This window comes from Triturus cristatus, chromosome 2_2, assembly GCF_964204655.1.
Source record: "Triturus cristatus chromosome 2_2, aTriCri1.1, whole genome shotgun sequence".
NCBI lineage: Eukaryota > Metazoa > Chordata > Amphibia > Caudata > Salamandridae > Triturus > Triturus cristatus.
In genome coordinates this window covers 352,527,567-352,554,556 of record NC_140582.1, presented here as the reverse complement: position 1 = coordinate 352,554,556, position 26,990 = coordinate 352,527,567, and the positions used below count along the sequence as shown (strand labels likewise).

The 26,990-nt window shown below is 50.4% G+C and overlaps 1 protein-coding gene across 2 annotated transcripts in view; it reads right to left on the bottom strand.

The window, feature by feature from the left end:
* Nucleotides 1-26,990, bottom strand: part of CENPE (centromere protein E) — a 1,911,253-nt gene that overhangs the window by 1,036,092 nt on the left and 848,171 nt on the right. For both annotated transcript variants that reach the window (XM_085641421.1, XM_085641422.1), the window contains exon 38: nucleotides 18,863-19,168. In XM_085641421.1, the coding sequence (XP_085497547.1) occupies nucleotides 18,863-19,168 (306 nt within the window). The remainder of the gene's footprint in view (nucleotides 1-18,862; nucleotides 19,169-26,990) is intronic.

The following is a 26,990-nucleotide window of genomic DNA, read 5'->3' as shown; positions in this document are numbered from 1 at the left end:
GTCCCCCGAAGGGTCACTTTAGCGGAGATCTTTTGAGAACTGCCTTCAGATGCGTGCGGGTGTGTGGGGTGAGTCCTATGTGGAGGGTGGGTAAGTGCGTGTAAGTTAAAACTGGCTAAGGGTTACCAAAAGGGTGTATTTAATGTGACGGTATGCTTGCCAGAAAAAAAAACCCAAGGTTGTGTGTTACTCCAATACGCGCAATATGCCCAGGTAACTAAAAGGTCAACATGTTTTGCGCCTGACTGGTCACTAGATCCTTGGCGCTTCATCAGGACCGAAAAACAAGTTGTGGTGTGAAAGTGCTAGTGAGTAAAAGATGGTTAAAAGCCCTCTGTGGAATCAGGGTGTGGAAAACTGTGAAACCTACAATAAGGCTACAACTAAATATTGAAACGCTCCTGATGGGACCTAAATTCAAAAGGAGAATTGTTCCATGGGCTAGTGGCAAAGGATGCCCGCACCTTACCGGGAGTTTAGCGTGGGTGCCGGCTCACAAGCACCTACCCCGTGCATACGCCTGCCCGAATGACCTTTCTTTTAGTTACCTGGGAACATTGCGCCTATTGGAGTAACACACAACCTTCTGGTTTTTATTCTGGCACGGGTACCATCACCTTAAATGAACCCTTTTGGTAACTCTTAGCCAGTTTAAACTTAGACGCACTTACCCGACCTCCACATAGGACTCACCCCACACACCAGCACGCATCTGACGGCAGTTCTCAAACGATCTCCGCTAAAGTGACCCTTAGGGGGACCTGTAGGGCATTGCAGCGCCGGCCCAACGAGAAGCACACACACGATGATGAAGCATGACATCCTTCGGGGTTTGCGGGTGCAACAAGAGATAAGACTTTTTTTTCCTCTAACCAGTAGGTTCTAGGCCTAGGATCCCCTTTTTCTGGCTTTCAGTTTCTCTCTTTTTCATCTTTTTGAGTGGGTGACACATTGCACCCCCTACTTCGGAAGAGTGTTCCCCCGTTTTTGATCTACAGATTAGATTTAGGAGCACTGGCACTGGACCATAACCTGCTCCTGGTCCCCCCCTTCTTTTTGTTGATACATGAGATGATTGGTGCCAAACATCTCATCTTCATAAATCTGCACTGATTCCAGGGTCAGATTTATTCATAACTGCACACAGAGGACACCTTTGAGGGGTCCCCCTGAAACTTACCAACCCTTAGTGTGGTCACCGACTAGCCTAAGTCATCCTTACACCACCAGACAAGGGGCTAGCCCCACTGGGTGAACGCCTGCACGCTCAGAGGTCGAGAGCAATGCCTGCCTCAGGCGGAGGTGCTCACACCTTCCCCAGGTCAGGAAGAGCCAGTTGTGTTGGGAAGCCTGTAAGCCCTTGTAGCCTTTGAAACACGACCTCATCCTCTCCTGATAGAAGGAGATGGCCCCCCTCCTCTTCTCACCACTTTTGGGAGTAGGAGTATGCCCCTCTCTGCAAAACTCCAACCCTCAGTTGCTGGAGAAGCACATCTTTCAGTGTCCATCTTGAAGTTGGTGGGGCTTCTCCAATCAGGGCTAGGGTTATGTCCCCCTCCCAGAGGAGTTGTATATAATAGTTTGTAGACACCCCAGGTAAGGGACCCATTGGCCACTACCTGTCACTCTCTGTAAAAGCTGGCTCTGTATATACTATATCAAAGTAAGGTATAGTGTGCACAGAGTTCAGTGGATCCCCAGAGGCTAAAGTAGATAATACCTTACTCTCTTTTGTGGTAGTGTGGTCGAGCAGTTAGGCTTATCAGGGCTGTGCTAAGCATTTGTTGTACATACACAGTCAAGAAATGAGGTATGCACTCAATGACTAATTCTAAGTCCAATTTTAATATTACTTTGTTACCTATTTCAGACATCAGAAGAACTTAGTTTGAGGTCAGTACCAGTTCAGAAATAGCAATAATTTCAGGTACAAAAGGAATGTGTTGGAAAATAGCAATGGGAATACTTTACAGTAGTATTAGAAATACTTTGTGGTGTCAAACAGTAGCAATACTTAGCAATGTAGAAAATAGACCGTGCAAATAGCAAGAAAAACAATGTAATCCTATGGAAGGAAAACAGTTATGCACATGGCTCCAGAACCTTCAGATTTCAAAAGGTGAACCACAAAAGTAACAGTATTGCCTTGATTTTCCGATTGCCTTTTTCCTTCCATATGGAATGTTTTGTGGGTAATTGCGCACAACTGTGAATCTTGCAATTACTGTGATTTTTATACGTTGCGAAAAGTACTCACCTTGTATCCGAAGTTCTTCGTTTAAATATTTATATAAAAAGAAGTACTTTCTTTTAAAAAAAAATTTTGGCTCGACTTCGTGCAGGAAGCCTTGAAGTCTCACTGAAAATTAGGATAGAGGCTGAAAAACCGGCATCATAGTCTGAAGTTCCTGGACTTTTTGCTTGGGAAGATTAGCCCGAAACTGCACTGTGTTCAGAACAGCTCCGACGAAAGGGAGCGTCTGGGTGGGAGTCAGGTGTGCTTACGGCATGTTCATAGTGAACCCCAGTAAAAGCAGGAGGTTCGCCATAGCCTGAAAGTGGGAGACAGCCTAGGGCGAGCCCGCCCTGAGCAGCAAGTCATCGATCGGGGAAAACAGCCACCCCTAACATGCGCAGATGAACTACGACTACTGCCATCCCCTTGGTGAACACTCGAGGGGTGCTGGTAAGGCCATAAGGGAGAATGATGAACTGGAAATGCTTGTGGCCTACTGTAAACCTCAGGTAGCACAGATGGGCAGGCAGGACAGGCATGTGAAAATGGGTATCCTGCAAGTCCAACGCTACCATCCAGTCTCCTGGGTCCAGGGCAGACAAGACCTGAGCCCATGTAAGCATCTTGAACTTCTGCTTCTTGAGGAAGTAGTTGAGAGTTCGGAGCTCTAGAATAGGACGATGACGCTTGTACTTCTTGGGGACCAGAAAGTAGCAGGAATAGCAACCACAGCTTACTTCTGGTACCAGAACCCTCTCTCTGGCATCCTTGGCCAAGACAACTATGACTTCTTCGCGGAGCAGGGACATATTATCTTACGTCAGCCGGTCGTAAGATGAAGGTATGAAGGGAGGTGTAGTCTCGAAGGGGAGGGAGCAGCCCTTCTGACGCTCTGCAGAAACCACCTGTCCAACGTTTTGGACTGCCAGTGATGAAGGTTAAGGAGGATCCTGCCATCAACTGGATGCCCATGATCTACAAGGGCAAGATTAGCAAGGTTTGGAGGTTGCAGCTGACGGAGAGAGGGTGTTGGCTGGACCAGCTGCTGGTAAACATCATTTACAACGATGTTTACACATCGCATGCCATTACAACGCAAGCCGTTACAACGACTTGCTGTAGGGGGCAGAAGGTGTTGGATTTTAAATGCAACACCTTCCCTACTCCCTACTGTTTCACAGACTAGAGTTGGAATAGTAAATTATACTGTTCCAACATCCAGCACCCCCATACAACAATTCCTTGTTATTACTTGCATTGTAATGGTTTGCAATGTAAAAATCCGGTCGTTGTAATGACCGCGTTGTGATGGCATGCGTACAAAAAGCATGCGTTGTAACGTGGCCTATTTCCAGTTGCTGGCTACCCAACAGACAAGGCCGGTAGGAACTGCGCCCTCGTCAACGCAGAGGCTGGGAAGCTTGCAGGGCTCAGTGGCTGGGATAGGGTTGGCACAGTTGAAAGCCCTTTTTATGTCCACGAAAAGAGCGAAAGGAAGACTGGGGACATGGGGTATATCTGAGAGGCCCAAGGACTTGGTCATAGTCTATGAGTCCTTAAAGCGATCTGGCGCCGAGTCTGCCTTATCTAAAAAGACAGGTGCTACTGAAGGGCATGTACATGAGGAATGGCTGAACATCCCCTGAAAAGCCAGATATTCTCAGCCAGGCATGGTGTCGGAGGGCCACCGTCAGCGTAACCACTTCGCCCAGTTCTAGGAAAGTGCCCTTTTTAGGTCTCGCATAGTGGTGTATCCACGCCCGCCTAGCTTAACACAGGGTTATACAATAGCCAACAAATACCCCACCTAGGGTATCAATCGTCTCTGAACAAAACAGGGAAACCCCTCTTAGGGAAACCCGCATCAGAGGCCAAGAACCGAAAAGAACAGTGGAAAACACCACTTAATAACTCATCAAAAAAGACACAAAGGGCCCAACCTGAGGACCTACACCGCTGCACTTAACAGCAAAAAACACACACCACATGCTGAAGGGCTGAACCAGCAGCCAAAAGAACAAGCATTGGCATAGCCAATAGGTCTCGCCTTTGGGACCTTGTAAGTGTTTAGCCATGCAACAGTTGTTGTTGCACCAAAGAAATTGTGCTGCATAAATAAATACTTATAAGGTCCCAAAAGCGAGACCTATTGGCTATGCCAATGCTTGTTCTTTGTAAAGAAATAGATGCTTGTTTCTATTTCTTTACTTTTGCTATAATCCCGGCACCAGCGCTTTATTTTTAACATTAGAAACAAGCATCTATTTCTTTACTTTTGCTATAATCGCGGCACCGGCACTTTATTTTTAACATTAAAAGTAAAGCGCCGGAGCCGCGATTATACCAAAGGTAAAGAAATAGAAACAAGCATCTATTTCTTTACTTTCGCTATAATCGCGGCACCGGCGCTATATTTTTAACACTAAAAGTAAAGCGCCGGTGCCCGATTATAGCAAAAGCGCCTTCATTAAGTACAGTACCGTGAGGAGACATATGGCGGCTGCGCGCGTTCACGCGCACATGCACGCAGGATTTAGGCCAGCGGCTGCAGCACTTTGAAAATCCCCTTACAAAAATACGAGCAACAGCGCATGCGCTGTTCTAGGCTCGACCTAATAAAGGGGCCAACTGCAGACCCCTCCCATAAAGCATTGGAGGACCGGGCTGGAGGAGGAGGAGGACGGAGCCCCGCAAGGAGTCTCTGAATAGCGGAGTCCGCATGGGTGTGAAATAACAGTGTTCCATCAAAGGGTAAATCCACAAGATGCTCCCGAACATTCTCTGGAAAGACACCATCCCGCAGCCAAGAATGGCGGCGGAGGCCCACAGAACTCGCCATAGCACGGCCGAAGGAATCAGAGACGTCCAAGGCCGAACGGAGAATGAAAGTAGCTAACTCCCGACCATCCCGCACATGGTGCCGCAGATCCGCGCGGACACCCTCTTGGGAGGCTCGAGACAAAAGGGACTCCGCGGAATCCCACAGGTCAGAAGTAGCCCAGGCCAACACACAAAGAGTGTTGAGTGCACGCAGAGCAGCGCTAGTGGAGGAGAAAATGTTACGCCCCCAGGAGTCCAGCCATCGAGCCTCCCGTGACGGCAGAAGCAGCACTGAAGGCAAGGAAGGAGAAGCATCCCGTAGGACAGGGCCCTGTGCCGAGGGGTGGGAAAAAAGAAAGTAGATCATGCGGAGCAGGACGGTGGTGGTGAAAGAGCGGTTGAGGCACCGGATCCCCCATGGCAGGGCACCCCAGACCCCCAGAAGAGCGTTATGGAGCGACTGTTCAAATCTGAGAAGCGGCTACCCTCCACCAGATCCCTGGTGGAGAACCTTAACAAGTGCTCCGAAGGGAGTGGGGCAACCGGATTTCCTATCTGCAGAATGCCAGTGGCCGTGTGTAGGGCGTCGTGGGGGGGAAAGCAACTCCTCCGTGGGCGAAGGCTGCAAACTGAGACGCCCGTCCCCGTGCCCCGCTGAAGGGAGAAAAGACCAGCCCCTGAGGGATGGTAAACCCACGGACGAGTGAGGGACCCAAGGGGTCTCTGGAGAGGACGGAGAAGCCTGCGGGGCAGACAACTGCAGGGAACAGGAGAGTGGGTCCGGGGGCTGTGGACGTGGAGACGGCGTAGAACCCGCCCTGGAATCCGCTTGAGAAAAGGCCATGACGCGGCGTCCAGTCCCCGGCGAAGAGGAGACGAGTTGGCCTAACGGCTAGGGCGCTCGACCTCGGACCTGGGTTTGAGTCTCGGTAATGACGCTGATCATCCTGTGATTCTGGGCAAATCACTTAATCCCCCCGTGCCTAACAAAAAATGAATGTGTGTCCTCATGTAACACAACTGGTGCTATGTAAAGCGCTCTGATACCCGATTGGATTTGGGTCAAGTTTGCGCTATATAAATCTCAGCAAAAAAAAAACCTCTGGAGAAGAGTCGACGGTCCGACGTCGGGACGCGCCAGGGAGTCCACCACAGGCACCAATGAGTCGTCAATTGGTGCCGAAGTGTCCACCAGCGGCGTCGGGTCGACCACCACCACATGCCGCCTCGGAGAGGGGGGCAGGGTTGAAGCCGAAGTGGCCAATGAACGGTGTCGAAAAGGCGCCGGCTCGTCCCCCGACGAGGCAGCCGCTTGCGCCGAGGGCCGAGGGGCCCGGGGAAGCGTTCCGAGTCCTGGCCTCCACCCGCGCTAGGGTGGAAAGCCATTGAAGCCGGAGAGGCATCAGCTCGGCCTCCGGAAAGACAGCCGCCTGCCCAGAGGACCGAGGGGGACTGGGGGCGAGCCCCGAGTCCCGGCGACCTCCTGGGACACCGCAGGGAACCCAGCGGGGCTTTGCGGTGAGGCCGAGACGCCATGGGCAGAGGAGGGAAACCCCGAATGGCTGCACCTCGATGGCACCACACCTCCAACACCTGAAGCCGAACGCGTCGGTTTCGCCCCGAGCGAATCCGCAGAAGGCCCCGCGCACGGCGAGGAATCTACGGACATCGCAGGAGGAGGGGGAGGAGGAGGGCTCAAGGAAGCCTGCAGAGCCGTAGCGTAGGCTTGCATCTGGGCCCTCGTCGCCTGACGCCGGGAAATGGCAGATAGGGTGGCGAGGGTGCACATCCCGGGAAGAACCAGCGCCCTCTGCCGAAGGAGGAAAAGGCCTTGGCGGCAAACTACAAGACTTACCTGCGAGCAAACGACACCCATGGGGCCTCGGCGAAGGACTATGCCGCAGCCGAAAACGGTGGCCCCTGTGCCCGTCCGAGGTAGGAGATGGATGCTGCGACGACACCGACCTGGACAAGCGGGCCGACAGCAACTTTATCCGGCGGTCCCGACGGGACTTCGGTTTGAGATGCTGGCAAGCCTCGCAGTCCGTAGAGTCATGGTGCTTGCCCAAGCACCACATGCAAATAGTGTGAGAGTCCGTCGCCGACATCTGACGTGCACAAGAAGTGCACGTCTTGAAGCCGAAGGCATGGTACACTGTTTCCAACTGAAGGTGCTAAGAGGCCCAAAAACAGGCCAAGGAGCACCATCAGTTTCCATCTTTACCGCGTGCAACGTGGATCCGGACGTCAGCACGCCGGGGTGGTACTCGTGTGACCTCACTGACGTCACGTCCGCGGACGATGTCAGGGCAGGGTCACGTGGTACCACCCCTCGGCGCACAGAGGTGCTGAGGCAATGATTTTCCGGATCCAGTCTCATGCCTAGGGATAATTCTAAGTTAAGGAATCTACGGCTAGTAGTCTCTATCAGATAATAGTGCGCAGTAACAAGCACGCCCACCTCGCGAAACGTAGGGGCAAAGACAGGAAGTCAGGCATCTCGCACCTCAGTGTGGGCGGGGCTCACATGCACCGAGGAGAGTCCCACACACCAGCCAGAGGAAGACAGCTTCCCCAATTGCTCCGACGCATGAGAGGGGGATCGGAGCCCCGCAGGCTTCCAGAAAAAAGAGCAGGGCTCCATGCTGCTGATCGCCGCAACACAGCCCGGTGAGTAGGGCCGGTCGGTGCACATTGTTGGTGCCGAGTGGAGTGCACCGGGAGGAGCCCAGTGAACAGGGCTCCCTAAGGCACTGTTAGTGCCAGTGCTAGTTATATTTACAGCCTTCCTCATAGGCCGCCTTGATGGGAGTCTGCGGCAGGATATCGCATGCCCTCACGGCGGATAACTAACTGCTCTTTGGCTGGCTGAGTAAGTGCTGCAGTGTTGCTTCAGTGTGGCTTTCTTTTCAGATGGTAATTTTTCTAGCGCTTTTTATGGACGACAAAGGCCCTTTCACACAGGTCTCGGATTTAGGTCCCCTCATGGAAGGGGTGTTTGTTCCGGCCGGCACTGACACTATGAGGTGCAACGATCCCTTCACTTATAGCGCCACAGGAAGCCTTATGGTGGCTTCAGGGATCCTTAAAGACAGGGTGCAAGTAGCGCGTGGGCAAAGACCAGTGAGTGACGGCGGGGTGACGAGAGAAGAGGTAAAGCCACACAGGAGTCAGGCCATTAACTTTGCAGAACAATACCTCCTTTAAATAGCGTAATATAAGCCCGAGTTAAGAGATTACACTGATGTTAAGTGTGTATTGTACAAAGCCTTTACTACCAGTCTGGTAGAGGCTCGAACGGGGGTGTGCTGAATTATAGATGGCGCGCAATGAATTTTTTATGTGCAGTTTGGGACGAGTGTGACAAGAGACTAAAAAAGGACAACAGGGAGGCCTCTCCTTCTCCTACCCCCCATACACGGTCATCACTTCGGTAGGGCTGCGGCCTACCGCGACAGGACACGAGGGAAAAGGATTCGTAAACGGATCATTTTCAAAATTTGTGGTATCACTAACAAGGGGCCTCGTTATTTCTCTTCCGAGCGCACTCTTTACTGTCCAGGAAAGGCCCCAATATTGCGTGATAAAACGTTGACGGTTCCTCGGATCAAAAAGTCTGGGGGAAGATCTTTCTCTTACCCCGCCCCAACTTACTGGGATGCTCTTCCTGTTCATATAGGTCAGTGCTATTATCATTTCATATTCAGGAAACTACTTAAAACCCAACTGTTTTAGCGGATTATTAGTGACTGCTGCCAATTGTTGATGGCCCCTGTGCCGTGATACTCCTCTTGGGGTGAGTTGCACACAATAGTAAATAACATTGACATAACATAACTAATAGGTCTGAGGAGCGACATTTTGTGGTGTGTTCATGTTCCATGCTCTGGTATATAAAAATCAGCGCAGCCACGTCCTTGTCAGTGGCCTCCTGACACCATAAGTGTCAGGTGTCATTATATGACCCAGTTCACTGAAACTCATTTCTTTGACATCAGAAGGATTCCCTGCAGGTAGCGTACATATTTCTGCAGCAGATGCAGAAACCCGGATAGAAATCCAGTCTCCTTCTTGTGGAAACAACTCCTGCTTAATCTTCTGTTTTGTTATCATCACTTACAGTTTCTCAAATCGATAAAAACCTTGATTCTGGATGGTAGAAGCCTTGGCACACCATGTTACTGTTTTGATCCCAAGAAAACACTAAGGGTTAGACTTCATAATTTTTCATGCAACACAGCACAGCAACAAAATTTGCTGTGCAGCGTTGTACAACGGGAAAAACAGTTCCAGGCCATATCTACTAAGATTGTCCTACTGCTTCTACCATCCCATCTGCTGGCCCTCTAATAGCAGGGCTGGACTCGCCGTAGCGAGCATTGGGCGTTTTCCCGGAGGGCTGGAATGGAGGGAGCTGGTTTTGGAGCTATGGGGGCTGTTTCTGTTACTAGGGGCCCATTTTACAGTGCTGAAATACTGCCCCCTGTAACAAAAGCAGCAGCAGTGCTTCACACTAGCACCCAATACCCTCGCTCCCCCTGGGGCCGGTCCGACTGAATTGCCAGGGCTGATTTGTGTTCCTAGTCCGGCCCTATCTAATAAGCCTGACTTGCACGAGACACAGCCTCTCACCATGGTGTAGGAATGAGTGTGCACTGTCCAGCATACGATTCTGCTGTCTGGTGTTTCTGCTCCCCATGTTGCTTCGCCCTCCGTATTGTATCCTTTCCCACCTGCGCCCTCCCTATTGCTTCCCTCCACCTGCACCCTCCATGTTGCTTCCCCCATCCGCACCTCAAAAAAACAGAAAAACATCCTTTCTCCCTACATTTTTAGGTAGAGCATTCAAGACCTCTTGTATATACTTTAGTATATACTCATATGTGTATGTACTTTGTGGGCTCCGGAGACCAGCCCTAGGACTTGTCTGCTTCCGCTTAGGGACTATTCTTTATGTTCAACTGCCTCTATTTAACGGTCTTGATTGAAAAAGACCATTAGAAGTCAGTAAAATACCAGAATTGCTTTCTGCTTAGGGACTTTGTTTTTTTAATTTTTCTGGCACACTATCATTGCAGAGTATGTGTTTTGGTTTAGACAAAACCTAAGAGCCAACACGGCACACATCCCTGTGTGCCATGCCCACAACAACTGTCTGTGGCATAGGTATGTAACTTTTCTAGCAGGCCACACAGCCCTAAAGGCAGGGTGTACTATACCACAGGTGAGGGCATAACAGCATGAGCAAAATGCCTTATAGGGTCTAATCCCATTTTAAGTGCAGTAAAGCCATATTGAGTACATGGAATGGGACTTTGTCAATACAAACACCACAGCTCCACGATGGCTTTACTGAATGTTAAGTTTGGTATCGTACAAGTTACTTAACTTCGGTAACGATATATCTGTAAGAAAACATTAGTTAGTGTTAGATTCCTTACCTTAGAATATCCACAGACGTCAGACTGGATCCGGAAAGTTTTCACTAGCAGTACCTCTGCATGTCAGTAGGTGGCATCGTGCGGCTCCGCGTCCGTCGCTGGCGTCGTATGCACCAAGATGACATCACGGAGACTACTTAGGCACCACCCATGCACGCTGACGTCAGTTCTGTACACGACTTTCCGCGCCAGGAACGCAGAGCCATGCAAGACACTGACCACTGGTGCATAAAACTAGGGCCCTTAAAGGGATAACCTTAACCCTAGAAATCAGTTCGCAGAACGGGGAGGATGGGTGGGGCGGTAAGGAATCTAACACTAACTAATGTTTCTTACAGATATATCGTTACCCAAGGTAAGTCACATGTGCATTTGAGAGAAACACGTTAGTGTTAGATTCCTTATCTTAGAATAGATACCCCAGCAATACCAACCCCGGTGGTGGGTCTGCGAACTAAGATCCCACCAGAAAATCCCGGAGAACAGAACGGCCAAAGAAGCCATCTCTCCGGACTTGGCTGTCAAGGCAATAATACTTGGCAAAGGTATGCAGCGAGGACCACGTAGCTGCAAAGGGACTCCCCGTCCCAGCGCGGTAGTGGCTGCTGTCGCCCGAGTAGAATGGGCACGCAGCCCCACAGGAGGGTCCTTTTTAGCCAAGGAGTAACAGGCTTTAATACACAGAACGACCCACCGAGAGATGGTACATTTGTGCACAGTCCGACCTTTCTTGGCACCCACGTAGTCAACAAAGAGTTGATCATCCACCAGGAACTGTTGTGTGCGCCTCAGATAGAACGAGAGCAAACTTTTCGGGTCCAGACGGTTGACTCTTTTGAAGGATACGGAGAGAAGGTGGGCAAAGTGATGGTCTGCCCGATGTGGAAGGGTGTGACAACCTTGGGCAGAGAAGAAGGGCGGGTCCTTAACACCACCTTGTCCGGATGAACAGAAAGGAAAGGAGGATTAGAAGAAAGAGCCTGGAGCTCACTCACTCTTCTGGCGGAGGTGATAGCAACCATGAAAGCAGTTTTTACGGTGAGAAGACGTAAGGGACAGTTGTGAAGCGGCTCAAAGGAAGCGCACACAAAATAAGTCAACACAAGATTCAAGTCCCACTGAGGCATTATATAAAGGGGACCGGAGGAAACGTGTGTGTAATGCCTTTCAATAAATGACTAACAGGGGACTTGAAAAGAGAAGGCTGATCTGGAAGCCTTAAAAAGGCGGAAATGGCAGAGAGATAGCCCTTGATAGTGCCCAGAGCAGAGCCCTGCTGGGCCAGAGAAAGGAGGAACAGAAGAACTTCTGAAAGAGGGGCAGAAAGGGGATCCACAGCCGTCGCTGTGCACCATGCCACAAATGTATTCCACCTGCAGGCGTATACCGTTTTAGTGGAGGGACGCCTGGCTGCCAAAATAGCATCACAGACTTCAGCAGGAAGGTCAAAGGCTGTCAACTGTCGCTGCTCAATCTCCACGCATGGAGGTGGAGGCTGGACAGGTTCGGGTGAAGGACCGTCCCCTGCTGCTGCGACAGAAGATCCTCCCGAAAAGGCAGTCGGATCGGAGGACAGATTGCCAGACTTAGTAGTTTGGGATACCATACTCTTCTTGCCCAATCCGGAGCCACAATAATGACTTGGGACCGGTCGCGTCTTATCTTCTTCAGACTCTGGGCAGAAGTGGTATAGGCGGAAAAGCATATAACAGACCCAAACTCCACTCGTGACGAAAAGAGTCACCGAGCGAGTGCCGCCTTGGAAATTCCAATGCGCAGAATTGATGACATTGCGCGTTCACTTCAGTGGCGAATAGATCTAATCCCCCACTGCAGAAAGAGACATTGCACCACGTCCGAAGTCAGACGCCATTCGTGATCCAACATGCATCTGCGGCTGAGTTCGTCCGCCCTGGCGTTCAGGAAACCTGCCAGGTGTTGAACCACCAGAGACATGCCCAGATGTTCCAGCCATGTCCAGAGGCGCAGAGCCTCCTGACATAAGGTCCACAACCCCACCCCACCCTGTTTGTAGCAATACCACATGGCGGTGGTGTGGTCTGTGAACACCTGCACTACCCTCCCCTTGACAGAGGGAAAGAATGCTCTCAGAGCAAGTCGGATCACCCGCAGCTCCAAAAGGTTGATATAGAGCTGGGATTCTGCCGGAGACCAGAGGCCCCTGATCTCCGCCTCTCCCATGTGGCGATCCCATCCCAGGAGGGACGCATCCGTCACCACTGTGAACTGCGGTTGGGGAAGGGAGAGAGATATGCCATTGACCCAATCGCGACTCGTGAGCCACCACTGCAAGTGATGTGCAGTGCCCTCCAAGATCTGGACTTGATCGGACAGGTTGCCCTGATGCGGTGCCCACTGAAACATCAGGTCCCACTGCAGAGCCCGCATATGCCATTTGGCATGTTGCACTAGCAGGATGCAGGAGGCCATCACGCCCAGGAGCCGGAGGGTCATCCTGACTGAAACCCGGGATAGAGGCTGAAAGATCGGAATCATAGCCTGAATATCTCGGATCTGCTGTTCGGGAGGATAGGCCCGAAACTGCGCCGAATCCAGAACCGCTCCGATAAATTGGAGCTTCTGAGAGGGATTCAGGTGCGACTTCAGCACATTGATGGAAAGCCCCAGCAAATGCAGGAGGTTGGCCGTAGTCTGGAGGTGGGAGACGACCGATTGGTGAGAGCCCGCCTTCAACAACCAGTCGTCTAGATAGGTCAAGACTGAGACCCCCGATCTGCGCAAATGAGCTGAGACCACTGCCATCACTTTCGTGAACACCCAAGGGGCGCTGGTAAGGCCAAAGGGGAGCACGGTAAACTGAAACTGCTCATGGCCTACCATGAACCGCAGGTAACGCCGATGGGCCTGCAGGACAGGAATATGAAAATAGGCGTCCTGCAAGTCCAACGCTACCATCCAGTCCCCTGGATCGAGAGCAGACAAGACCTGAGCCAAAGTCACCATCTTGAACTTCTCATTCCGGAGGAAGCGGTTGACGTTCCGGAGGTCCTTTCTCCTTCTTGGGGACCAGAAAGTAGTGGGAATAACAACCACTCCCTACTTCTGGCCCAGGAACGCACTCAATGGCCCCCTTGGTCAAGAGGGCCGTGACTTCCTGCTGGAGAAGTGCCAAGTGTTCCCCCGACATGCGGTGGCATGGCTGGAGGGGTGGACTGAAAGGGAAGGAGTAACCCTTGCAGATGATCTGCAACACCCACTTGTCCGACGTGATAGCGTGCCAGTGGGGGAGGTGATGGCGGATCCTGCCACCCACTGGCATGGGTTGCCCCCCAAAGTTCAGATTAGTAAGGTTTGGAGGTAGAAGCAGAGGGGGCTGAGGTGGACTGATTCCCAGACACCCCCCCCCCGCGGAAACCGCGGCCGCACTGAGGCTGGGTCTGCATAGGCTTGCTGAAGGAACGTGCCTGGGCGCCCCTTCCGTGGCCACGAATGGAACGAAAACCAGGAGTGGCTGGGCTTTGAGGAAAGACCTAAGGACTTGGCCATGGCCCGTGAGTCGTTAAACGCTCCAGCGCAGTGTCGCCAAACAGGCCAAAGGGCATGTCCATGAGTGAGCTTTGGACATCTGGCGAGTACCCGGTAGATCTCAACCAGGCGTGGCAACGAAGCGCCACTGTCATAGCAATTGCTCTACCTAGTGAGTCCGCGGTATCCAAACCACACCGAATGGCGAACTTAGCCGTATCTTTACCCTCGGCAACAGCTTGGGACAGCACAGCTTGGGCAACACCTGTGCAACGTATCCCACACACACCACGTGGGAATAGCGGCTCAAGAGGCAGGCGGTGTTCACCGACTGCAGGCCTAAGCTGGCCGAAGAGAACAACCGCTTGCCGAACTGCTCCAGCTTCTTAGAGTCCTTATCTGGCAGAGCCATGGGAAAGGCACTCTGGGACATCGAAGCTTGGATGGCCAGGCTCTTGGGCGTAGGATGAGTGGTCAGAAACACAGGGTCACCCGGGGCCGGGCGATGACGCCAGGCGACGTTCTTATCCATATCTTTAAGAAACAGTTAGTTAGATTCCTTACCTTAGAATATCCCCAGGCGTCAGGCTGGATCCGGAAAGATTTTTCGTCAGCAGTACCCTTGCGCGTTGGTAGGCGTCGTCTGTGACTCCGCATCCGTCGTCGGCCTCGTGATCGCCGGGATGAGGTCGGAGTACTTAGATGCCACCCTCGTGCGCTGACGTCAATTCTGTACATAGCTTTCCGCGCCAGGAACGCAGAGCCATGCAAGAAACAGACACTTGTGCCAAAAACTAGGGTCCTGAAAGGAATGACCTTAACCCTAGATATCAGGTCGCAGAACGGGGAGGATGGGTGGGGCGGTGAGGAATCTAACTAACTAATGTTTCTTACAGATATATCGTTACCGAAGGTAAGTAACTTGTTCATCTGAACCACGTTAGTTAGATTCCTTACCTTAGAATAGATACCCCAGCAATACCAACCCCGGTGGTGGGTCTGCGAACCAAGATCACACCAGGAAGTCCTGGAGAACGGAACGGCCAAAGAAGCCGTCTCTCCGGACTGGACTGTCAGGCAGTAATGTTTGGCAAACGTGTGCAGCGAGGCCCACGTTGCTACCTGACAAATGTCCTGCAGAGGGACTCCCCGTCCCAAGGCAATAGTAGCCGCTGTGGCCCGAGTGGAATGGGCCCTCAGCCCCACAGGAGGATCCTTCTTAGCCAAGGAATAACAGGCCTTAATACACAAAACGACCCACCGAGAGATGGTCCGCTTGTGCACTGCCCGCCCCTTCTTAGCGCCCACGTAGCCAACCAAGAGTTGGTCGTCCACCCGGAACTGTTTTGTGCGGTCCAGATAGGAGAGCGCACGTTTTGGGTCCAGACGGTGGAGCCTCTCTTCCTCTTTCGAGGTATGCGGAAAGAAGGTGGGCAATGTAACAGACTGGCCGATGTGAAAGGCAGTAACCACCTTAGGAAGAAAGGAAGGACGAGTCCTTAGAAAAACCTTGTCCGGATGGACAGAGAGGAAAGGAGGTTTAGAAGAAAGAGCCTGGAGATCACTCACTCTTCTGGCAGAGGTGATGGCAACCAGGAAAGCAGTCTTGAGAGTCAGAAGACGAAGAGGACAGTTATGGAGTGGCTCAAAAGGAGCGCACATCAGATAGGTTAACACCAGATTCAAGTCCCACTGAGGCATTACGAAAGGGACAGAAGGAAACATGTGAGTAATGCCTTTTAAGAATCTAGCAACAACAGGGGACTTGAAAAGAGAAGGCTGATCAGGAAGCCATAAGAAGGCAGAAACAGCTGAAAGATATCCTTTGACGGTGCCCAGAGCAGAGCCCTGCTGGGACAGGGAAAGAAGAAAGAGGAGAACCTCAGAAAGAGGGGCGGAAAGGGTATCCACAGCCTTTGCAGCCGAGTCGCGCGACCGGTGAGGGGAATCAGAAGAGCGGTGTCGCTTCTTCGACTTCTTCTTACTGTGCCTCGACTTACCTGAATGAGAGGACTTCGAACCAGACGAGCGGTGATGACTTCGGCTCTGCGACCGGTCTCTCGACCTCCTCCTCGCCCAGGACCTCGAGCAGCGTGGAGCAGACTGCCGGATCGCGAGGAGCTTGCGGGACCGCTCCCGCCTGGCTTTCGAGGTCAAGGCCCGGCAGTCAGGGCACGACTTGTCATCATGGTCGGCCCCAAGTCAGTAGAGACACCGACGGTGGGGGTCGGTAACCGACATCAGTCGGTGACAGGCGTCACACGGCTTGAACCCAGGCATACCTACCGGCACCAGGAGTCTAGGTCGACTCGAAAGAATAGACCAAAAAAGTCCAAAAAGTTAGTCAAAAAGTGACTAAGGGTATGCTCTTCCTGGATCTGCCCATACTGGCGCGGAAAAAAGAAGAACTGACGTCAGCGCGCGAGAGCGGTGTCCAAGTACTCCGACGACGTCATTTCGGCGATCACGACGCCGACGACGGACGTGGAGTCGCAGACGACGCCTACCGACGCGCAAGGGTACTGCTGACGAAAAATCTTTCTGGATCCAGCCTGACGCCTGGGGATATTCTAAGGTAAGGAATCTAACTAACGTGTTTATTCAGATACCAGGCATCCCTACGTGCACCAGAGTAGACTCAAACTTACAGGAGACAAAAAATCTCAAAAAGATAGTCAAAAAGTGACTAAGGTACGTGCTGTAACCGGATCTGCGCTTACTGGCGCGGAAAAAGAAAAAACGGACGTCAGCGTGCATGGGTGGTGCCTAAGTAGTCTCCGTGACGTCATCTTGGCACATACGACGCCAGCGACAGACGCGGAGCCGCACGATGCCAGCGACAGACGCGGAGCCGCACGACGCCACCTACTGACACGCAGAGGAACTGCTAGCGAAAACTTTCCGGATCCAGTCTGACGCCTGGGGATATTCTGAGGTAAGGAATCTAACACTAACTTGTTTCTTTCAGATAAACTTCGCAGCAGAATAAACCCACACTGATGCCCATGTTGGATTTATTGCAAAATGCACTCAGAGGGCATCTTTGAGATGCCCCCTGAAAAACGACCAACTCCCTCGTGTCCAGCTGACTGATCTACACCAGCCTGCTACACACAGACATGTTCCTAACTCCCTGAGGTGGAAGCCCTTGTGCTTCGTGGGTCATGGACAAAGGCTTCTTGGTGGGGGTGCTTCACACCTACCCCCAAGCAGGAACATCATTCATGGTGGTGAGCCTCAAAGACTTCCTGCCCTTTGATATGCTAGCCAGGGCCTCTCCAGCTAGTGGAGATGCCCAACCCCTTGGCCAAGCCCCACTTTCGGCAGTGGTTTTTATTTGTCTAGCCTTACAAAGAAGCCTTAGCTCTCTAGCCCTTAGGTTGGAGTAAGGGGTTAGGTTGAGCTCCTTAGCCACAATCCCTGTGTTGCTCATTATTTTCCTATAGTGGGGTTCTTTTCAGAGGCCCTACCCAAAATGATTCTAAGTAAGGGTGTGTTAAGCATGGATTGTATTCACTCACTCAAGGACTGATTACACACACTCGGAGAGAGAATCCAGAAAAATTGGGTAAGTAAAGAAAAGGTATACTTATGTTTTATTTCTAGAACCAAGTAGGATTTGGCACAGGTAGGTAGAATATTGTTTCAATTGTAAACCTTTACACAGAAATGCAATTGGGCATGGATTTGCAATTGTTACAGGTTGGTACCGTTTTAAAAAAACAGGTTATATTACACAGCAAAATACTTTTTGACTACTTTCAGATTACATTGATTACTGGGGGTGTTATGCCTAGATACCACACCTAGGCATCTCAGAATACAAGGCAAGACTTTTCTTGGCTGGAGTTATAGTTACTGTTCTTCCCATACAAAACAACGGTTTTGTATGGGGCCCAGGGGGCCTGAAGGCACTAGAGAGGAGAGGGCTGCCCCCCTGAACATATCAAGCTCTGAGAAAGAAGGCAGGACCAGCACTCAGAGCCGGGAACTCGAAGTAGGCCTGAGGCATCATGGACTACTGAGGCAGTGCCAAATAGGGTCCCAAGGTTAAGGGTCGGGACAGGGCCCTAGTGGAGATGCCAGATGAGTGGCGCTGCTAGGGTCCTTTCAACAGAGAATGGGATTACCAACTTCACTTTAACGATGACTCAGAAGAATGAAAGAATGCCTCCGATCTTTTTTTTTGTGATTTTTTTTTAAGAGGAAGAACAAGGTTGCTTTTTCCCCCCCACAGTTGTGGTGTTTCTCTCTGGAAGAAGGGGAGGACGTGGATGAAGAGGATGGGGAAAAAGTGAATCAAAGTGATTTAGATCCCTACTAGGACAGGCATCTAGTTTGAAGTTTATCATCACGCACGCACAGGAGACCTGAGGAGTTTTTATGGGCCTTCAGATTCATAACAAGAGTCACACGACCTCATGTCTGATTCAACCACAGACACCCCACACAAATTTCATGGGGATTCCTGATCGCTATCTTGCCATCACAATCCTTACATTAAACGAACCCTGATCATTTAGGGATGAAACCCCAAGCACTGCACAGATTATATGGAATTTCATGAGAGAACTCTAAAGCAAGAGAAGAAACCCCGGATTTGTGTCAAACTGCGCAGACAAAAGTTACAGACAGCAGTGAGCAGGTGGGCACTGCAGGTCTCCAGTCACCATGGTGTCTCTTCCAGCGATTACATTTCCCCCACTAAACCATCAAAGTTACACCTGATCTGGGCTGTCTGGTGTGCTTGTTATGAGAAGTCTCTGGGCTGCACTCTACATTTAAGTACACCATAAGCTATGAATTGCATATAAATCAAAATAGTATTTTAATCTACTACAAGTATTAGATCATATACCTGCTTAAGGTTCTTTTGCTTATCTTCACTCAATCTGTCCCTCTCCATTTGGAGATCTTCTTGTATTTGCTGCAGCTCATTTTTATCATGAGTTAAAGCTGTGATGGCCTCTTGTAGTTCATGAAGACTCTGTACAGCATCACGTTTTTCATTTTCGACTGTTTCCAACAAAGAGGCACTGGCCTTTAATCGCTCTTCAAGCTGTTGCACCTCAGCGGTCAACCTTTTCTCAAGTTCTTTCTTCTCATCAAGAATTTGTTCTTTTTCTTTAGCCTTATGTTGCAAATCTTCCATTAAAGAGGACATCTGGAAAAAGATTATACAGGTACAATTTTTGAAAGGAGTTAAATGCCATTAATACATTCATTTACAATCATGAAGACAATGGTCAATTGATTCCTAGGCTCACACTTTAGTACATCTTTTGGAGGCTGATTTTCCTTCCCTTTGGAAAGGGTTATAAATGTAGGCATATGCTGAGGCTAACATGGTTTGATAACAAGTTGACCAACGGGTTGAGCCTGCCAGGCGTCTACCAAAGTAGGAGCCAAAAATAAGGTTGAGTGGGCAGAAATATATTTTGTAATGAAAATTTCAACTGTGACTGCACCAATAATTCCCCAATACAGATATTCTTTATAAAGGTAAGTGTGGAATGCTCCCATCATCTCAGAGCACTCGCCAAACATTTAATTCTTTGGTGCGAAGCAGGGGAAACATCCGTAACGAGGCCAGAGCCACGAGTTCGAGAACCTCGCAAGCCCAACAACGACTTTCCCGAACAACAACTTTGCCTTAACCACGCATGTGCGTGGTTAAGGCAAAGTCGGTCCAGTGTTCGGGACAGGCAGGGAGAGGGGAGCATCGGAAAAAGAACAGGACAGGTAAGAGAAGTTTGGAGTCGTTTTTAGGCAGTGGGTGAGGGTACGGGTAGTTTTTAGAGGGGGGTCAGAGTATTTTTAGGGGGTGGGGGTTAGGGTAGTTTTTAGGGGATGGGGGATTTGGGGTAGTTTTTAGGAGGTGGGGGTTCGGGGTAGTTATTGGGGATGAGAGGGGATTGGGGTAGTTTTTAGAGGGTATGGGATTCAAGGTAGTTTTTAGGAGGTTCGGGGTGTATTTAGGGCTCAGGTGGTTACATTAGCCACGGATAGCCTTTTACATTGAAAACATTTACCACAAAAATACGTGGTAAAGGAATGTGTGTTAAAGCAGTTCATGGTTAAGATATGGTCGTTGTAGAGTCCGCGTTGTAAAAGTAAGCGTTGCAGAGGAACTAGTCGTTCCGACATTCCACCGCGAAGTGGCCACTATCACATTTGTGACGCTTGACAACACCAAGACAGAAGCATAATTTCTGGGCTTAAGTATTAGTCCACCAATTGGAGCTAGATTAATTTCCCAGACATCATTTCACCCAAAAAAAAAGAAATTGGGAGCAAAATGATAAAGAATTCCCATTGAGTAACAATATTTTCACGCACTGGAACTATTTTTGCAGATAAATCAACAAGCACCTAGGCTCAACCAGAGGACTCCTTGTAAATTTTGAAACTTGGCTTTTTAATGTTCAGAGAACAATAAAATGGGAAGAACTAAGTTGGATAATGAGGATGATACTGATCTGTAACCCTAGGTCTCCTTCAGTGCAATTGCCATTAAAATCAAAAGCACTAAATGGTCCTCTACTACATAGTGGGATCCTGCAGAGAGAGAGTGTGTGCGTGTGAGAGAGAGATTGTGCGTGAGAGAGAGAGTGCGTGAGAGAGAGTGTGTGCATGTGTGAGAGAGCGTGTGCCTGTGTGTGTGTGAGAGTGAGTGAGTGAGATGCACTCAGAGCAGGTAAACTCTTCAGAGTTCTTTATTCAGAATAAAACCGGCATGTTGCATCAAGATAATTCTCAGCCTTACGCGATTCAGACCACCTGGTCATTGTTCACAGGTACAAATGAAGCTGGCAGCACATTGCACTTCACTTCCTTCTGCATGCTGATTCAGTGATTGCCCTCAGGGGGCCTCTCTGGTGAGTGATTTATCGCAGGGCATTCTGGAACTCGTAGTGCCTAATTAAAACTCTAACCCTCCAGTGGGTGTGCGCCGCAACATTTTAATAGTAATTAACAGCCCTTCAGTGGGCCTCTCAATACCGCAGGTGGTGCAGTCCTCATGGCAGAGAGCTTACCTGCTGTGAGTGCGTCTTCGTTTTTAGACAAACCAGGGATGATAATAATGGCTGTCCTGCTGTGAGTACTGCACCACCACGAGAACCCCATGTGGGACCGGAGGCTTGAACCGGTCATAGCCTTGCATCGGTACAGCGGAGTGATGGAATTTTAACTTGCCTGCAGTATTGAGAGTACTGAGAATACAGAGCCACTCCATCAAGCCTTCGGAGCCATGGCCCGCTAGTGAGGAATTATTTCGAGTCATGGCCACTCTCCTGGCACCAGAGACAAACGGAGTGTGGATCCGTCACCGGCATGTTTGATCGCAGGCGCCCCACGGCTTGAATCCACATGTATTCTTCTTGAGGAAAAACGTACACAACACATTTTCACAAACTGTCGAAAAAAGCCTGTCAAAGAGTGAGAGGGTAGCCCTCTTCACCGATCTGTGCTAGCTGGCGGTGAAAGAAAAGAACTGACGTCCGCGTGCCAAGGTGGCACATATTTATTTGATGTAGACGTGACTTTTGCCGTGAACGATGCGGACCTTGCCACGTGGGCCGACCAATGCCACCTATTGGCAAGCAAAGGTATTGCTCGAGCAAAAGTCTTCCTGACCCAGCTTGATGCCTGGAATATTCGATGATAACGAATCTTCAGTTAGAAGTCTATCATATTTGGAGTGTTTTGAGTCATGGGTGCTGAGCCCAGCCACACAAATGGGGTACCGTTTTTATCAGGAAGTGTATGAAAACACAATATAGGCCATTTGTGATTACCAACTGGATTTCTCTGCATTTTGTGAATTCCAAAAGTAAGCCAGGGTACAAGTAAGACCACATTTGGGTTAATCTGGCTGAATGAAGTTATACAAGGCTTTCAGGCGTGGGGTGCTGAGCGAAGAAGGCAGAATCACCTTGAGCAGACTTATGGCAACTAGTAATGACGTGATTTACCAGGAGTGCCAAACAGGATTTCAAACACAATGCCGTTAGGCTTCATTGAAAGACAGCAAAGGGCCTGAAGCCTATGGGCCTGATTGCAAGGTTCATGTAAGCCAATAACCTAGATTTCACAGGAGTGACGTACAGTTCCAACACCTCTGTAACTCCTGAAACACTACTGTAAATGAGGTGCTCTTCTCGGGGGCCCCAAACGGGAAGCCCAAATGAAGCCCTGGTGAGGTATCAAGACCACCAGTATTCTGAAGGTTTACATGCCGGCCAGCATCAGTATAGCTAGGGCTAACAAAATATGTCTGTACTCCTGATCATCATCTGGAACATTCTGAAGGTCCTGTTCAGTATCTGAGACAGAACTGAAAAAGGGCTTGGGCATGAAAATACTGGTGTAGAGGTAAAGGCACTACCAGAGAACCTTCTCTCACTATGGGGTAGAGCCTTAGTGATCTTGCAGAGAGATATTTGTGCAGATCTTGCTGAACTCTCCTTTGCAAAGGAGTCAGTGAAAAACAGACCTAGGAGTGGAGGTCCAGATCTGTGTTAAAGTGTAAGTGTGCAGAAAAAACGAACTGACCTCAGTGTGCTGGTGTGGCACCATAAGGTTGTGGGTCTGTGGGTAGGATAAACCGATCGCGAAAAAAGAGTGCAGGGGCAAGTGTTGGAAAAGTTTCTGGATCCAGTCTGGTATCCAGGCGAGTTCTAAAGAAGAGGAATCTGCATTTAGAAGTATCCATCAGCTGCAGTCATTCTGAATGTATAACCACTGAGAGATGAGACTTGCAGATGCTTGAAGAATAATTATCACAGTCTGTTGGATATCAGGATCAGTTTGTAAAAAAAAGTTACTTACCGTGATAACGATCTTTCTGTTCGATATTCTATCTACCTGCAGATTTCTCACCTGTGAAATTATCCCAGGCATCAATCTGGATCCAGAAAGCTCAAAGCGCTCACCTTGTGGGTAGGGGGTGCTGGCTCCACAGGTGAGGCCAGATGGGGAGTTAGATGACGACACCCAAGTCATACAGTGTCCAACCTGGTATAAGTACATCAGTTTCCATCCATTCTTTCCAGATGTACGACAATACAATGCACACAATTACCACGCATGTTTTTACAATGCAGACTTTTCAACACATCTACCATTACCACACATTTTTACCACGTATGTCACTAAAACGCATGTCCATAGAGGTACATTATAAGTACCATCACCACGCATACCAATACAAAGCATGTCACTACAACACACATTTAGAAACTCATAAAAAAGCGTACTTTTTTGCTCAGAAAATACGTAAATAAATTTCAGTCAAGCATGTGAAACGGCAGAGCACAGTATAATTCTCGATTTCTATTTTTATTAAAATAATACACTGATGATGCAATAGTAGTAGTACCAGGAGCAGTGCGTGCAGTTCTGCTGTCCTTTCTCTATTGTCACTCTGTGTGCAGCATTTGAGCAATCAAAATGGCAGTCTTTATAAAATGGAACAAAATGAACTATCTTTTTTTACAGTAAAAAAATAAATATAAATTCAGTCAGATTCTGAACCACGTGAAAAAATACATTTCTAAACATATTTTCTTTCAAATTATAGAACACCTCGAAGCAATGTATAAATTCAGCTGTCCACCATTTTGTACTCAGTGATGCACGGACTTTGCTGGTGCCCACAAACGTCTGAAGTTGGAGGAGACAAATGACAGTTTAATGTTCACACAATGCCACATTATCTGCTCACATAGTCAAAACGGTTACAATATACACATTTAGTAATAACCAAGCTAATCCCCAAATGTAATATTAATTTTTAATTTCTAAAAAAAAAAATCACAGATTTTTGACAGACTAGCTGCAGCCTTCAAATCGAACATATTGCCTGGGGGTGAACCCTTGTAAGTTTATCTTTTTTACCCCAAACAATTCTTTAAACAATTAAAACAACCTTTGCCTCAGAGAAGATGCAGCAATGGTGGGGTCAAAATTACTATTGATACTCTGCTGGGTGCTTGCCTCAGAGAAGGTGCTGGACAGTGGTGAGGTCAAAATTACTATTATAGCCCCACCAGGGGCTTGCCTCAAGGAAGGTGCTGGACAGTGTTTGGGGAGAAAACGGAATCCATTTACAGTAAAGAACAAGTTACTTACCTTCGGTAACGATATATCTGTAAGAGACATATATTAGTTATAGATTCCTTACCTTACAATAACACGCAGGCGTCGCACTGGATCCGGAGAATTTTTTCCCTAGCAGTACCCTTGCGTGTCGGTAGGTGGCGTCGGTCGACTCTGCGTTCGTTATCAGCGTTGTGATCGCCGGGATGATGTTGTGGTATCTACTTAGACGCCACCCCTGCACGCTGATGTCAGTTCTTTTACACGACATTCCACACCAGAAGCGCAGAGCCATGCAAGACACTGACCACTGGTGCCAAAACTAGGGCCCTGAAAGGGAGTCCCTTACTCTAGAAGTCAGTTCGCAGAACGGGGATGATGGGTGGGGCGGTAAGGAATCTATAACTGGTATAGGTCTCTTACAGATATATTGTTACCGAAGGTAAGTAACTTGTTCATCTGAAAGAGACTATTAGTTATAGATTCCTTACCTTAGAATAGATACCTCAGCAATACCAACCCCGGAGGTGGCTCTGCGAACTAAGTTCACACCAGAAAGTCCTGGAGAATTGAACGGCCAAAGAAGCGGTCTCTCCGGACTTGACTATGCAGGCAGTAATGTTTAGTGAACGTGTGCAGTGATGCCCACAGAGCTGCCTGGTAGATGTCATGAAGGGGGAACTCCACGTTCCAAAGCAGAAGTGGCCGCCGTCGCCCTGGTGGAATGGGCGCGCAACCCTACTGGAAGTTCCTTTTTCGCTAAGGAATAGCAAATCTTTATACAAAGAACAACCCATCAAGAGATGGTGCGCTTTTGCACGGCCCGAACTTTCTTGGCGCCCACATATCCAATAAAGAGCTGATCATCCACCCGGAATTGTCTTGTGCGTTCCAAATAAAATGTAAGCGCACGTTTTGGATCCAGACGGTGGAGTCTCTCCTCCTCCTTGTAAGGATGCGGCGGCAGGAAGAAGGTGGGCAAAGTGATGGTCTGTCCTATATGGAAAGAGGTAACCACTTTGGGAAGAAAAGAAGGTCTAATTCGAAGGACAAACTTGTCCGGATGGACAGCAAGGAAAGGAGGTTTAGAAGCTTGGGCCTGAAGCTCACTCACCCTGCGAGCAGATGTGATGGCAACCAGAAAAGGAGTCTTTAAGGTCAAGAGTCAGAGGACAATTATGTAGTGGCTCGAAAGGAACGCACTTAAGGTAAGTTAAGATCAGATTCAAGTCCCACTGGGGCATTACGAAAGGAATCAGAGGAAAAAGGTGAGTAATGCCTTTAAGAAACTTATTTACAATACAGACTTGATAAGAGAAGGCTGATCAGGCAGCCAAAGAAAGACAGAAATGGCCGAAAGATAGCCTTTAAAGGTGCCCAGGGGGGGCGTGGCCAAGATGGCGAAGTAAGCGGTCGACTTCCTCGCGGGCTCCCGAGACCCTGAGCCCCTAGACCGCGTTTCATGGCATGTTCTCCCCCTGACTTGCCAGGGACTCGCAGCGGCAGCTACGGAGCACGGAACGCTGCCCTGGGAAAGCGGGACACTCCGGGACGGATGCTTTCTGAGACCAGCAGAGCGGGAGCCGCGACGATCGGAGTGGGAGCGGGGCCGCGCACTGGAGCAGGCTCGAGCTCGACGGCGCGGTCCCCTACGCAAGGCCCCGGATTCAATGGCAAGGCCCGTGCGGCCACGGGAGAAGCAGCACAGCCTCACGGTGCTCGGTGGTGGCGGCCACCCCGGGCGCGCGTAGCGCCCCCCTCTGGCGACTACCAGCGGAGCGACCTGATCGGGCGGGAGCCGGAGGGACGCCTGGAGGTACTAGCAGCATTGGACAGACCGGGAGAGGGTACAGCAGCTGGCGGCGGCCCGGGCCCGTAGCGAAGGAGGAAGTGGAGAAGTCCCGCGCCCCAGGGTAGCACAGAGGCATTGGGAGTGGCGGAACGTGCACCGGCTGCCCGGAACCGGGCGACTTCCAGGCCTCGGGCACAGCGTCTGAGGTGGAGGCACCGGGAGCGGTAACGCGCAGCCCGCGGCAGGAGCCCGGGCAGCACGAGACCCGGAGAAGGAGCAGGCGCGAAGGAGCCCCCCGGTACGCGGCCGATCCTGTGGTGAGGACAGGTCGCCTGCCCACGGAGCGAGGCCCACGATACTGGGGCCCGCCCAGCACGTGAAGAGAACCGGGGCTCCGGTTGTGCATCCTGGGTGTCAGAGGACTCGGAGCCTAGTACGCGAGACTGGAGAGGAGGTCGGTGAACCCCGGGCAGCGGGCCGGAAGCGAGTGGGGGACCCCAGAGCTGGACCCGGGGGTTCGACAACAGCAGGGGGGACCTCGCCGCGACAGTAGCGGGGCGGCAGTTGGTCCGGAAGCCTGCAGCCCCTGAGAGAGATTTGCCTCTGACCACGCGGCTGACCGGAGAACGGAGCAGAGGCCCGCAGGGGCGGCGGGCGTCATCCGGTGGCAGGAGACTGGCAGCAAGGAACGTAGGACCCCCCCGAGCGCGAGTGGCGCTAGTAGCACCGGCAGGAGCGGCCACCTTACTTCCCCGTAATTCTCATGGCTGGCCACAGAGGGGGGAAAGAAGGGGGAGCGCACCCTCCCCGAACTCCTCAGCAGGCAACCCCCGAGAGTGGATAAAGGGCAGCCTTCGCCATGCTCCTCAAAAGGTACCGGGGGAGGCGACGGGGAGGAACCCCCGGTCACTCGGTCCTTCATGGAGTCCCTCTTTAGCTCCCTTCGGGAAGACTTTCAGACACTAAAACAGGAGGTCGCCAGCGAGGTGCGAGAAGTCCGGCGGGAGGTGGATGGCCTGGGAGAGAGGGTGGCCACCATGGAAGGTACGAGCCAGCGGAGGGACGAGGAATTTGAACACCTACAGCAGGAGGT